Source organism: Polypterus senegalus, chromosome 3 (assembly GCF_016835505.1).
Source record: "Polypterus senegalus isolate Bchr_013 chromosome 3, ASM1683550v1, whole genome shotgun sequence".
NCBI classification, from domain to species: domain Eukaryota; kingdom Metazoa; phylum Chordata; class Cladistia; order Polypteriformes; family Polypteridae; genus Polypterus; species Polypterus senegalus.
In genome coordinates, this window is record NC_053156.1 from 264,680,897 (window position 1) to 264,696,071 (window position 15,175).

At 37.8% G+C, this 15,175-nt stretch overlaps 1 protein-coding gene across 1 annotated transcript in view; it reads right to left on the reverse strand.

The window, feature by feature from the left end:
* LOC120526665 (dynein heavy chain 6, axonemal-like) overlaps positions 1 to 4,532 on the reverse strand; it is a 234,043-nt gene extending 229,511 nt beyond the window's left edge. Inside the window, exons 1-2 of the mRNA XM_039749820.1 lie at positions 4,503 to 4,532; positions 3,596 to 3,763 (exon numbers count right to left, since the gene is read on the reverse strand). Of these exons, the coding sequence (XP_039605754.1) occupies positions 3,596 to 3,763; positions 4,503 to 4,532 (198 nt within the window). The remainder of the gene's footprint in view (positions 1 to 3,595; positions 3,764 to 4,502) is intronic.
* Between the last annotated feature and the right edge of the window lie 10,643 nt (positions 4,533 to 15,175).

Here is a 15,175-nt window from a genome sequence, read left to right on the forward strand (position 1 = left end):
AAACATTTTAGCAAAATATGTACTGTATATAATAAAAGTTGAATTTAAATTACCTTTTCAAGTGTGTTTCAATATTCAAAGTTTATTAAAAGCACTTTGGGTCATTATGTCTTTTGTGAGGATCTGATTCTCAAATTGAAATGACTGTTCAAAAAAACTATTATCACTGAATTCATTTAATTTAATTGTGTTATCCTTGCAAATATCTTTCTGTAACATAGCATATCTGCGAGCTCTGCCAAGGAACAGTCATATACACTGCGTCCTGGGACCTCTTTTAGGATTGAATGCAGGCTTATGCTTGACCAGAAAGGTCCAAGGTCAAGATTTATTTGTTATGTAGCCAATAGTGGTGAGTGAACCCTATTGAGTTCACTTTGTAGTGAATCACAGAAATCTTTGGGAATTTTGCAGAATACATTGAAGATAAAGGGAAGGAGGAACTAAACCAATTTTGATTGGATTATAATGCTGTAATGCCCTTTAAAGTGTCCCTGAAGGCTGGGGAAGCATCAGCCAACTATGTTGGACTGATTATTGTGACCAAAGATGTGACCTTAGCTGTGCAGCAGCAGTGCTAACCACTGTGCAATCCAGCTTCAAATAATAAAATACAAAGACAAAACATTAGCCACAAACAAAATATAGTAAATGGCCATTATATATATTGTCACACAGGTGCGATCGGGAGACAGCGGAAAGGCCTTAAGAATAGTACTATCATGCCAGACAAGGGGATGATGAGCAGCACCAACTCTCTTTCTCAATCTTCTACAGACCATCCACGGGAAATCTTGCTAGGTCTCGGCACCGTGAGTGATGCCACTTCTGGCACCGGGGACACCACTTCCGGTCACAGCACCAATTGCAATGTCACTTCCGGTCCAGAAGACATCACTTCTGGTCCTGGTACCGATGATGTCACTTCTTTAAAAACGGCATCTTTTCATATTACATTCACTTCTATTTTGGACTCAAACCTGTGAATATCACAACTAATTTCAAACCTTTTTGCAGCCAAGCCACAATATACGGTTGGCTGCCTCAAACCTTTTTATGCCTGTGGTATGCTTTTGTGACTATATATATATATATATATATATATATATATATATATATATATATATATATATATATATATATATATATATATATATATATATGATTATTTGGGTGGTTATTTACCAGGTAACACTAGTGGTTGGTTGGCCAGTTGGCAAACATCCGCCAAGTCCTCTCAGTTGCGACAAGCAGATCATAGATATGTTATATAGTATCTGCCAAATAAAATATATATACAGTATAAATATATTTATATAATTGAGCTCAGAGACTTGCAATATTCAGGGCTCTGATTGACCTTGCCACAAAGTGGGTAGAAGAAACCGATGTTAGAATCCTGCTGTCTGGGGCCACTGCATGCTTGCTGGACACCTGCCTGGTCCGTTTAAGAAAAAATGCATGGGCTGAATGTAGGTGCAATAATACCACGTCAAACCAAACCTTAAACTGTTTAAAATAATAATAATCACAAAGAATCTATTGTTAGTTATAAGACATTTCAAATAGCTTGGATGCATCTGGCACATCTTTTTTGTTTCCATTTTGTCTGTGCAAATGTTTTGCTCTTTTTTACCTCCATCAAAAAGATAGAAACACCTTGTAAATAGTAAAAAATCTTTTATTATTACTGCTATTTCACAGGGTCTCATGTGTTTTCTGACTAGGGAAGGGACAGACTCCTCTCAGGTTTGTTTCAACAAGGCACCACATAGCGTAGTTAATTGCACATGCATTTGGCTTACATGCACTTCCCTTATATGGGCCACATGCCATAATATGGTACTATTTTGGGTCCTCAGATGCAGCCATTGTTTATCTCTGTTGTTAGGTCTACTTCCAGCATTGCTATGGGTGTGGATTATGAGGCTGGAAACCATGAGTAATCAATGTGATGGGATTAAAGGATGACTTATTCAATAACCAGGAACCAAATACTTGAAGAATTCAAAGTTTATCATTATGCATACTTCTCATTTGTACTTTTGATTTTGCACCTCTTGCTCTCTCAGCCACAATTATTGTGTCTTGTTTTGGGCTTCAGTTTCATTTCACTTTCTACCTTTTTTTTTTTTTGTGTTTTACATGCATCTCCATTTTTTTCTGCTCAAAAAGTTAGCCTGGCAGTTCACTGACTGAACACCAAGTGCTGATGGAACTTAAACATTAGTTTGTGCTACGCTGTACTGGCACATCCCTGTTTGAGCTACAGGGTACCAGTAGTACTAGCATGTTGTAGTACCGTGTTAGCCATTTTGAATGTAATGAGAAGTCAAGCAAAATGACACCTTTTATTGGCAAATTAAAAAGATTAAAATATGCAAGCTTTCTAGGCAACTCAGGCCCCTTCTTCAGGCAAGATATAAACCAGCCTGTGATGAGATAGCTCTGGCGGGGGGTTCATTGTGCCTGATCTGCATTACAAAGCAAAGAGAATAACATGATTAATTTAGCGGATATATAGCGTACAATGAATCTATGTAGAACAATAAAGCATTATATAATATTCTCATTGCAACAAACATTGTAGCCAAACCCTCAAATGAAAATACTGCAAGCTTGTTTTTTTAAATACTTGCATAGTGACATCCCGCATGTGAAGCTGATTGGGCAGTGATGTAGAATGTTAGGTGGAGTGCGCTTAAGTTTTCTATGCCTGGTTGTTACAGCTGTGTGATATCATGCTGGCCACACAAGGCATCATGGGACACTAGAAAAAAATATTTACCTAAGCCAGCTGCATAGTGAATTTCCAGCAAAATATTTGGGGAACAATAGTATATTCACCACAAAAATACTTTGTGCTGTCAGACTAACTTGCACTGTTTTAATTTAGGTGCAAGATGTAAACAAAAGGAATGCTGTCTCCATATCTAGACCAGGCATTGGACTGGATTAAAAACTCCCTTTAACAGACTAGTTTACCCCATAGAGAAATATCTGGAATAGATCACATCTTCACTCTTTTTGCTTGTGCTGTGTGTAAGCGTCTCATGTGCGGTATTCCCTTTTGGAGGGCCTGAAACATATATGATGCTTTGGATGGCCCACCCTATGACTATAGAGGTTAGCTATTATGTGACATTCATGCTAGGATTTCTTGATACTTATGAATTACACAACAACAACAACAACATTTATTTATATAGCACATTTTCATACAAACAGTAGCTCAAAGTGCTTTACATATTAAAGAATAGAAAAATGAAAGACACAATTATAAAACAAAATAAATCAACATTAACATCGAATAAGAGTAAGGTTCAATGGCCAGGGGGGACAGAAAAAAAAAAACTCCAGACGGCTGGAGAAAAAATAAAATCTGTAGGGATTCCAGACCATGAGACCGCCCAGTCCCCTCTGGGCAAAAAAAGACACATGTCTTTATCATTTAATACTGTAATTTTATTTAATATTTAATTAATATTTGGACCGATTTCTTTACCATTGTTGTCTCTTAAAGTAATGTAAAGGGATGGATTGACAAATAACAAAAATGCAGAAAATGAATTTCAATCCTATAACATGGGCTTACCTTACAGATTAATGAAGCACTAACAGTCCAGTACTGACTTCTCTTCATTGCGGTACTGGCAGATACTATCTGAAGATTATATGGGTCATATCGGCATTTTGGATTATTTTTATTTCTAAGGAGACAATATACAAAGTCTCCTTTGTCTTCTTGTAAAGGCAGAAAGTCCTATAAAAACAACAGTCATGTGAAAATGAATACTTACCATATTATTTATTGTTCAACATACTTTATGGAAGCTAAAACTTGAATGCAAAAAAACAATAGAAAGCATGTAACATGATAATAAACTCAATTGTAAGAAAACTTGCAATAACAAAAAAAAGAAAGATTTATTCTCTGCGACTGCTTTAGCTTTATTTAAAAATTGTCTCAGAGCAATTTTCCAACGTTATAAAAATTTATTACTAAACTATTAACTTAAATTAAACCTTTCTGCCAAACAGAGAAGACACACCAGTCAGTTACAATAACAGAACCCAAGTTCTGTGAAGAATCAACATTGTGATATCCTTGTAATAAATATAAAGAATTTGATGTGATACACCTAATATGGTACAAGAGATAAATAAATTGTAGCAAATCATATCACAAATTAAGGAAATTTGCATTTTAAAGGTTGATGTATGATTTGCAAATATACCAGAGTACGTGTTTCTAAGTATTGATAGTTTTTTGGTAATTAAACAGTGCAGTCAAAAATGAGGAACAGTATTGTTTATGTTCTGAAAGACTTTTGTAATTATTACATAAATAAAAACAATGCCATTATAGGAGAACAATAGTAACAAATTTTAAGACATAATACCTAAGCTAAAATGGAGTACATGAAGATTGTTTGTGAAGTCAACATTAGAAAGTAATTTTTAACATACATACAAATAATATTATAAGACTCTTATGATACCTTCAAATCAATATGCGTCCCTTCCCGCATAGCAGGTTCGTCGTTCAAGAGAGGAGTATGCCAGCCTAGCTTTTCTCTTAATTTTAAAATAGTATTTAAAATGCTGTTGTTGTCAGCATCTGTAACAAATTTAAAAAGATCAATGCCATTTTGTTATACAACACATAATTATGTGAACATTTCAATAAATACTAATGGTGCCAGTTGTAAAAAACTGTAGCCAGTTTAATGGAATGAGAGCACACCTTAACTAAGACTGTTAGGATAGTGTTTTAAACTAAAAGCATGACGTTTCCCTCCCCGGATAAAAGAATGAAAATGTTTTACTTTATGCACCTAGTCTATTGAAGGTAGGAGTTTTGTCATCTAAGGTATTTATGTAAGTAATAAATATGGAATTAAGTAATGCATACATTTTATGCAAATATAATTTTGCTCCTGCTTTCCTCTTTTTGATTTGACTACCTGGCCCTGATGTTGTTTCTTATTTTGTTCGCTCCCATAAGTTATTGCACTTATAATGGCTCACGGGACTACTACAGCATTGATTTTTCTATACTTTACAAATAGTTGATTCTGCAAGATCTTTTCTAGTTATATTAAAATTTTTGAAAAATCTATAAAAATGCTTTAAGGAAGGAGCACCAACATGAGTAGGGAGAATCCTGTCACTTTAGTGATGGTTAGATTTTACCAGGCCTTTACTATAGACAAGCCACCGTACCTGTTGAAGACAAGTGTAAAAGACAGGGGGTGCCAATGAGCCGCAAAACCCCAAACACAACATACCAAAACAGTTCCAGGTGCAAAATAAACATTTTTATTTCACAAAATAGCTTTTCCTCAGTTCAATTCACAATCTTCCAATCAACAATCCTCCTTTACCCCCTGCAGGTGAGCTTTGCCTTCTGCCTCCTGGCTCTGACTCACTGGTGGATGCTGGATGACTTGCTTTTATGTTAGACCTGGGCGTATTTCGAGTACCCGGGCATAGCCTGATGGAAGCCTCTTCAGACAGGGAGTCCTTCACCCTGCAGTGCCCTCTGGAGGCACCTAAGGACCCAGTCAGGGTTGTCTCTCAGGACTATGAATCCCATAAATCCCTGCAGGTGTCCTTACTGGATACATGCCAGTGGAGCACAGCCATCTATCATAATGGTGAAAGGACTGCTCTTGATACACCACCTCCCCCATTTCATCCATGGTGCCCCTCCGTTACGGCTTCCCGGCACATAGAACTTATACAGAATAATTAAAAAATATTTGCAATCTCTTGCCCTACATGAAATCACAGCACCTTTCAACTGTATTTGCATATGGGAATGTCTCTTTACCAGAACTCCCTTTCTTGAGTGCGTTCTCATGAAACCTTACTTTTATTTTTTTTTATTTTCAAGGAGCCCGTACTCTGATTTTCCAGATGCATGTAAAAAATAAATGCATGTAATTTGGGTGTTATCCGCATACATTCGGATAATTGATAATTGGATTATATGACATGATTAACTTTATACATTTTAATATTGTTGTGGTTCATCATTGGCTCCTCAACTTTCAATTGAAACCCATTGTATTAAAGCTTTGCTATTTTCATTTTCCATTAAAATGTGACAATAAAATTTTCTTTCAGTCATCACTATTAAAACAATTATAATTAACATATAAAAATATATAATTTGTAGGTGGAGTATTCCTTTAATTGCACATAAATGAGTTATGTATTTTTTGAGTAAAGTCTAATGTAAATTGTACATAATATATTCTTCAATATTTTTGTTTTCCAAATAAGAAAAGCAGAAAACAAAAATACATAAAAGTCTATGTCATTGTCACAATAGTGCATGAAAGATACAGAAATGAAAACTATTTCACTTTCAATAATAAAAACTTGTATTGAAAATAACAGAATAAAACAAAATAAATCTGTTGAATTACCTAACTTGCAGTTATAATATACTGTAAAAGAGAATTTAACAATTGACTGCTATGCTTGGAAAAACATTTCAAATAATTCAAGATAATTCTTTACTTATTTTACCTGCTTCATGATTAACTGATGTCACCTTCTTGATGCTATGACTCAAAGCAGACTCAGCCTCATCCTTGTACCGAACAGATTTCTTTAAATTTAGTCCAAAACTTGTTTTGGGCTCAGAGACCGTGACACGACAACCTGTAAAACGCACACACCAGTATTGGAAAGGTCTTCATAAATTTACACTCTTAAAAGTACACAAAGATTTTCAGCCTGTAGGTTTTTCATTTTATAACATATCTACTAGAGTTTACTACATTATTATTTTTAACTACAGTATTTCATCTCTCTCTCTATATATATATACATATAACATCCAACGTCAGTCTGTCTGTATGTCTGTCCGCTTTTCACAAGAAAACTACTTAATGGATTTAAATTGTTTTTTTTTTTTCGATAATTTGCTTGAACATTCCGGTTGAGTTTGAGACTTCTCTCATTGTGCTATGTATCATAGCTCGCGTGTGGTACTGATTTATTTGCATGAATCCGAGAAACATGCAGCGGGCCAAGGGGAAGTGGGAGGGGCCCTCCTCACTCATGTGCCTGCCTCGGGGCGTTCCTTACCTCCGCTTAGCTAGCGAGAGAGCTGCTTAACAGATTTAGATCAGGTTTTTTTCTATAATTTGCTTGAACATTCCATAGTTCGCGCTAATCCGAGACTGAGGCTGCAGGCCAAGGGGTGGGGGAAGCGTGACGTCAGGAGTGGGGAGCCAGGCAGGGCCCTCCTCACTGACCTGTTTCACTACTATTTGGGTGGAGCCACAGGGGATGGCTAGTTTTTAATAAGAGTAAAACATTCTTGATGAATGACACAGTGATTATCACTGCTGCTTCACCGATCTAATGTCTTAGGTTTGAATGCTGTGTGTTGCCATTGTCTTTGAATTTGCACAAGTTCCACATGCATGGGTTATACAGCAACTTTAAATCAGCGTGCATATAAAAAAGTGCTGCAAATGGACTGGTAATACCCTGTATAGGACTGGTGCTCAGCGCTGTAGGAATAGGGTCTGGCCCCTATGGCCTTGGATTGAATTAAGTTTGCTTAAAAAGGACTAAACTTTCTTCATATTGCCTTGTGGTTCACTAAGGCACTACATGTGGTATGTCAAGCATTTCAGACTACTACAATTTAACTGAATATTTTTAGTAACCAACCTGACAGCTAATAACAGACAATAATTAAAATAATAAAACACATGTATTAATGTTGAATTAAAGTGTGTTTGAATATGAATTATTTGACTATTGTGCATTACTTCTTTGAAGCTAAATCCTTCAAGTTTATCAAACTTCAAATCTGCTGACTTGCAAGTTCTATTTATACCAACACTAGTAAGGGTGCCAATGTAGCTAAATGGTAGCCTCTCACACAAACCTAAAGTTGAAGTTGCTGTCACTTATTGCTGAGAATATTCAAATTCCAGAAAGAGAATTTAAATAGTTTACTGTTAAACTTGCTTCAAAATTTTTCAGACCAGAATGTTGGATGCTACAGCCATTAGTGCTGTTGCTTCACAGCCTTTGATACCTCAGTGTAATTCCCTAAATATCCTCCGTCTTTAAAGAGTAAGGCTGTTTTCTCCATGATGCATCTGTTTTCTCCATATATTCCAAACTGGTCTGATGTGAATATAAATGTATGGCCTGGGTTGATTCACGACCCAGGTGTGAAGCTGATGGGACCAACTCTTTTTATTCAGCACGTCTAAACATTGGAAGAGACATTTTCTAAAAAAAAAAAAAACACACGGAGAAGCATTTCTCAAATCAAGTCTGGATTAAAACTCCCACAGGCACCTATGAGACTTAGCTCATTAACAGAGAGTAGGTCATACTTTTAAAAATACATTGCCTGGATATCAGGTTGTTTAATGCAGCGCAGAATTCCTCACCTGTGATTTCTACTTTAGTTTCACTGTGATTGGGGTGGGTGACTGGTAAAAAGGTTCCTTGCCATCATGGGCCCATGGGTGTGCACCTAGAACACACCGATGGTAGATGCTTCCTTGTCTATAATTTAATTACTTAATGCACAATTAAACTACTCTATTTTAAGTCAGGCAAAGTCAGTGTGTATTCTGTATTTTTAATTATCTGGTTATTTTCCAATAAAATCATACAATCATCTTCAAACCCACTAAACTCCTATCCAGAATTACTGGAGGCCCCAAAGCCTTCTCTGACAGTATCAGGTAGAAAGCTGGAACCAACCCTGGATGGCTCTCAGTCAGTTGCAGGGAACAGCCTTATTGGGCCAATTTAGAGCCTCCAAGTATCCTAAACTTCAAGAAAACCTACATGGAGACAATGAGCAAAGTCCACATAAAGAGTGAACATGGAGGCCATTGTTCAAATATAGTCTATGGGTTGCTTTGAGGAAGCATCACTAATCACTGTTTTACTATGGGAACTACCAAATAAAATGATGCATTGATTAATGCATTCATGGATCTATTGCACTGCACAACAATTTTTGATTGTGACAGGTATCTACTGGGTATGCACAAATATAAATTTGGTTTTACTGCATCACGTAGGAACTCTGAGAAATAGACATTTATATGTTTACTGACAATAATGTATTTAGTCACATTTATGTTTCACATAAGCTATTAAATTCAACAGAATTAAAAGTGTTTTACTCCTGATTTTCTTTTGTATACAATGTCTGGTGCATCACGTTGCAGTGTCCAACAGTAGTCAGCAAGCATTGACAGATTCCAGTTGCCCTGGTATTGTTTCTCCATCGTAGCAATGTCCTCGTGAAAACTTTTACTGTGTTCGTCACCGACAGCACCGAGATTTGCGGGGAAGAAGTCCAAGTGTGAGTGGAGGAAATGAATATTGAGTGACTTGTTGCACTTCATTGTCTTGTATGCTTTGAGAAGTTTGACTACTAGCTGAATGTAGTTTGGGGCTCTGTAATTGCCCAGGAAATTGTCAACAACGTCTTTAAAGGATTTCCAGGCAATTTTTTCCGGCTCAGCTAACAGATCTTTAAGCCGCTTGTCACTCATAACATGTCTGATCTGGGGGCCAACAAAAATGCCCTCTTTGATCTTGGCATCAGTTATTCTTGGGAACATCTGTCTTAAATAACGAAAACCTTTGCCTTTGGGTTCGTTTCCCAGGTCCTCCCTGCGTGGAGTTTGCATGTTCTCCCCGTGTCTGCATGGGTTTTCTCCAGGTACTCTGGTTTCCTCCCACAGTCCAAAGACATGCAGGTTAGGTGGATTGGCAATCCTAAATTGTCCCTAGTGTGTGTGTGTGTGCACCCTGCGGTGGACTGCCGCCCTGCCTGGGGTTTGTTTCCTGCCTTGTGCCCTGGGATTGGCTCCAGCAGACCCCTGTGATCCTGTAGTTAGGATATATGGATGGATGGATTATTAAGAGCTGTAGCTCCATTTTGGGTCTGGAAGGCCTAGAAGGTTGCCTATTGAATTCTGGCTTGGCCAAATGTGCTGAACCTTTGGGTCTGACTTAGAGAAACTCTGGTCTGACTGGTGAGTTTTGCTTATTCTTTTTTGTCTTTTGAGTGGAAGGATTCACAACACATTAGGTGAACAATGTTGGCCAACATGCTATTACATGACCTGATATTTCTAATTTCTCTGAATATTTATTTATCTCTCATAACACTGTGGATGTATAGCCTTTCTGACTTATTTGAACAGTGGGTTCTCTATTATTCAACTTCAGTAAACTCTTTTTGCCAAACACAACTTGGCATTAAATGTTCTCACATGCTTACCATTTTATACCACTATTGAAAGAAGACATTTTATTTAATAGATGTTTGATTTACAAGACTTTAATGTGGTATGATCAGTTTCTTTGTTTTCTGTTTACATACCTTCTTCAGTTGTTTTCTTCTCCTGGATTTGTGGTATAATGGATAATTTCCTGAAATTAACAAATAGTATTGGAAGATAGCAGTTTGTTTATTGTGAAAAAAACAGTCAACACAAAGGCAATATAGCTTCACTTATAGTGAAGCACTAGAAAAAAAATGTCTATTACTGCTGACATCTGTTAGTTTCTTGAATTCTTAACTGAACATTTCCTTTGGCTGATAATAGCTCTTTTGTTGGAAACACAGTTCTGATAAATCACAGACTCTTTGACATACTTTAGTGCCAGTTGCATCAACTAGTATCACACTCAATTGATATAATGCTTCTTGAAAGATTTCCATTATGACCAACATGTTCATAAGTGACATTGGTGACATAATAAAATATGCTGCTCAAAAGGATTAAAGGAACACTTTTTAATCAGAGTATAGCATAAAGTCAATGAAACTTATGGGATATTAATCTGGTCAGTTAAGTAGCAGAGGGGGTTGTTAATCAGTTTCAGCTGCTGTGGTGTTAATGAAATTAACAACAGATGCACTAGAGGGGCAACAATGAGATGACCCCCAAAACAGGAATGGTTTAACAGGTGGAGGCCACTGACATTTTTCCCTCCTCATCTTTTCTGACTGCTTCTTCACTAGTTTTGCATTTGGCTACAGTCAGTGTCACTACTGGTAGCATGAGGCGATACCTGGACCCTACAGAGGTTGCACAGGTAGTCCAACTTCTCCAGGATGGCACATCAATACGTGTCATTGCCAGAAGGTTTGCTGTGTCTCCCTGCACAGTCTCAAGGGCATGGAGGAGATTCTAGGAGACAAGCAGTTACTCTAGGAGAGCTGGAGAGGGCCATAGAAGGTCCATAACCCATCAGCAGGACCAGTATCTGCTCCTTTGGGCAAGGAGGAACAGGATGAGCACTGCCAGAGCCCTACAAAATGACCTCCAGCAGGCCACTGGTGTGAACGTCTCTGACCAAACAACCAGAAAGACTTCATGAGGGTGACCCAAGGGCCCCATGTCCTCTAATGGGCCATGAGCTCACTGCCCAGCAGCATGCAGCTCGATTGGCATTCGCCAGAGAATACCAGACTTGGCAGATGCACCACTGGTGCCCTGTGCTTTTTACAGATGAGAGCAGGTTCACCCTGAGCACGTGACAGAAGTGAAAGGGTCTGGAGAAGCCATGGAGAACATTATGCTGCCTGTAACATCATTCAGCATGAGCAGTTTGGTGGTGGGTTAATGATTGTCTGGGGAGGCATATCCATGGAGGGTCACACAGACAGCTACAGGCTTGACAAAGGTACCTTGGCTGCCATTAGGTATCAGGATGAAATCCTTGGACCCATTGTCAGACCCTATGCTGGTACAGTGGCTCCTGGTGCACGACAATTACTGGCCTCATGTGGTGAGAGTATGTAGGCAGTTCCTGGAGGATGAAGTAATTGATACCATTGACTGGCCACCACACTTTCCTGACCTAAATCCAATAGAACACCTCTGGGACATTATGTTTTGGTCCATCCAATGCCACCAGGTTGCACCTCAGACAGTCCAGGAGCTCAGTGATGCCCTGGTCCAGATCTGGGAGGAGATCCCTCACAACACCATCTGTCATCTCATTAGAAGCATGCACCGATGTTGTCAGGCATGTATACAGAAACACAGGGGCCATACAAAGTGCTGCGTACAATTTTGAGTTGCTGCAATTAAATTTTGGCAAAATGGACTAGCCTGCCACATAATTTTTTCACTCTGATTTTTGGGGCGTCTTTGAATTCAGGGCTCTGTAGGTTGATCATTTTCATTTCCATCAAACGATGTGGCATCCTTTCATTCCTAACACATTACCCAGTCTATATTAGTATAGATATCCAGGAGGATTTCTTTTTCCCATTGAGATCTGATGTGTTTTCAAAGTGTTCCTTTAATTTTTTTGAACAGTTTATTATGGCACCTTCTGCAAAAATATTGTAGGGATAGTTGGTAAGAAAGCAGCTATACAAAGAAAAAGACCAGTCTAGCTTCTATGGTGCTAAGTAGCTGCCATCTGTACTACCAAACCTCTTTTTCAAGTCAGTCGGCCAATTTATTTTTGTGTCTAAGCTATAAAAGCAAAGATAAGGGTTCAGTCCCATGTACAAGAACCAGCTGTAAAAGGTACTAAAAATTAATTAAATCTTAAAAAACAGATTAGATATTAGTATACTGAAAGAAATAGTATAGTTTTCATAGAAGAACAATGGTGTTATAGTCAGAGTTGCTTACTCATAGCCTAAGGATCCTGAGTTTGAATTCTGACCCAGCTTTCTCTGTGTGATCCTTTCAAGGTCTCTGTGTCTGCATAACATTTTTCCACAAACATCTCAAGTGCTGACATTTGTAAATTACACGAGTATGAGTTAGTGTGTCTGTCATAGTTCAGCTGGGGTCTTATGCTTGACTCAAATGTGTTTTCTGTTCATTTAACTTTTCTGTGGTGTTTTAAATATTAATTTATAAATATTACTGATTTTGTCATTGTTTCCATTTTTGTTGCATAATGTGATTAATAGTTTGTTTATGGATAATTTTGTATTCATGAGTAATGTTAGTTTTGTATTGTCTAGCATTTCAGGTTATGTTATTTGTAGTCTGTATGTGGAAACTAGAAAGGCAATGCCCCCCGATGCTGCAGCTGAGGAACTGCCCCTCACTAGTATTTAAGACAAGGCAGCAGATGAAATAGTGTGCTTCAGCATTGATTCTGTTTATGATATTTGTTTTCTGATTTGTGATTCTTTCTTAATTGAGTTTTCCCTCTCATCTTAAAGGTGCTGGGTTGAAGTTATAGGTTTTTATGTTTTAATGTTGTCTTTGTTAATTTTAAATGATTATTTCTCGTGTTTTACATTATTTTTTGTTAATTTATTTTATGATATAATAATTGGGTACTGTCGCTTTAAATGCAGTTCTTTTCCATGTCCTTTGTGGGTGGAGCCCCAAAAGGTGAGACCACACTGACATCACCACTTCTGAGCCCTCCTTCAAGCCATTTTAATTGGCTGAGAAGGCTCAGAGCTGGGAGTCATTCTGTGTCTCTGTTTGCTCTTATGAGCCGGCCTTTGTATTTTTAAGTTTTTTGTAATTAAATGTTTAATTTGTAAACAGTCTTCATTTACCCTATACATGCCAAGGTTTGACAGTTACCCTTATTCTTGTGGGGCTTTCACTTAATTTTGGAACTATTATAGTTACTGCCTTAGGGTCCTGGCTGAGGTCAAAGCTGCCTCTACTGGCCTCCACCCTAGCATCTTTTGGAGGCCTCATCTTATTTTGCTTTGCTGAAACTCAATTTCATAACTAGAAAAATATTGGAATATTAAAAGCCTCAGCTAAATTTTTAGGCCTGGCTGACAAGATTCTTTTGAGTTGTTTCTACGCTGCCCAGGGTGAGGTCTATTCTAGGAGTTTAGACCTGTAAAGAAGGTAGGTCTGGGCTTTTGTGGTTTTCTGAAGCCCTGCTGCAATTTTTTAAAAGGCAGCATCACTACAGTGGTATATGTAAGTTAGTCCATCGATTGACTGGCATCCAGTATAAAAGTGACTTTTGCTTTGCTATATCATTCTTGCTGCTGAGACATACTGATAAAAATATAGTTTAGAAAAACAGAATTGAAGCTTATGCTCACTAGTTACTTTAAATACAATGTGACAACGCTGAACATTGATTATTTGATTACAAGCTTGCCTTTTTTATACAGTTGTTACCAATTTTATACTGAAATACTGACATTAAATCAATATGATTAACACACTTCTCAGTAAACATCCTTCCATCCATACATTCATTTCTAGTTAAGACTTAACAGACGTTTTTGCCAGCACTGAGCACAGAACAGGAATTAAGCCTGGATAAGACTTCAGTTGTTACAACTTTGTACACTCACATTGTGTTAAGAGTGATCAATCTACCAAACCTGGATATTGAGGGAAGGAAGTAAAAGTAACAAATGAAAACCAACATAAACACAGCAAATTTCTAAAAGACAGTGATGTGGCCCACAATAAAACTCTGTGTCCGGTGCTGTGAGGCAGGAGTGCTACCCACTGTGTTTGATCCCACACTCATTCAGCATTGTCCATTTGTGTATTTGGTATTCTTCTGTACTATAGTATATACAGTGCATCACTTTTTCAAAATTTTGTTATGTTACAGCCTTATTCCAAAATGGATTAAATTCATTTTTTCCTCAGAATTCTACACACAACACCCCATAATGACCACGTGAAAAAAGTTTACTTGAGATTTTTGCAAATGTATTAAAAATAAAAAAATTGAGAAAGCACAGGTACATAAGTATTCACAGCCTTTGCCATGAAGCTCAAAATTGAGCTCAGGTGCATCCGGTTTCCCCTGATCATCCTTGAGATGTTTCTGCAGCTTAATTGGAGTCCACCTGTGGTAAATTCAGTTGATTGGGCATGATTTGGAAAGGCACACACCTGTCTATATAAGATCTTACAGTTGACAGTTCATGTCAGAGCAAAAACCAAGAATGAAGTCAAAGGAATTGTCTGTAGACCTCTGAGACAGGATTGTCTCGAGGCACAAATCTGGGGAAGGTTACAGAAAAAATTCTGCTGCTCTGAAAGTCCCAATGAGCACAGTGGCCTCCATCATCCGTACATTGAAGAAGTTTGAAACTACCAGGACTCTTCCTACAGCTGGCCGGCCATCTAAACTGAGCAATCAGGGGAGAAGGGCCTTAGTCAGGGACGTGACCAGGAAC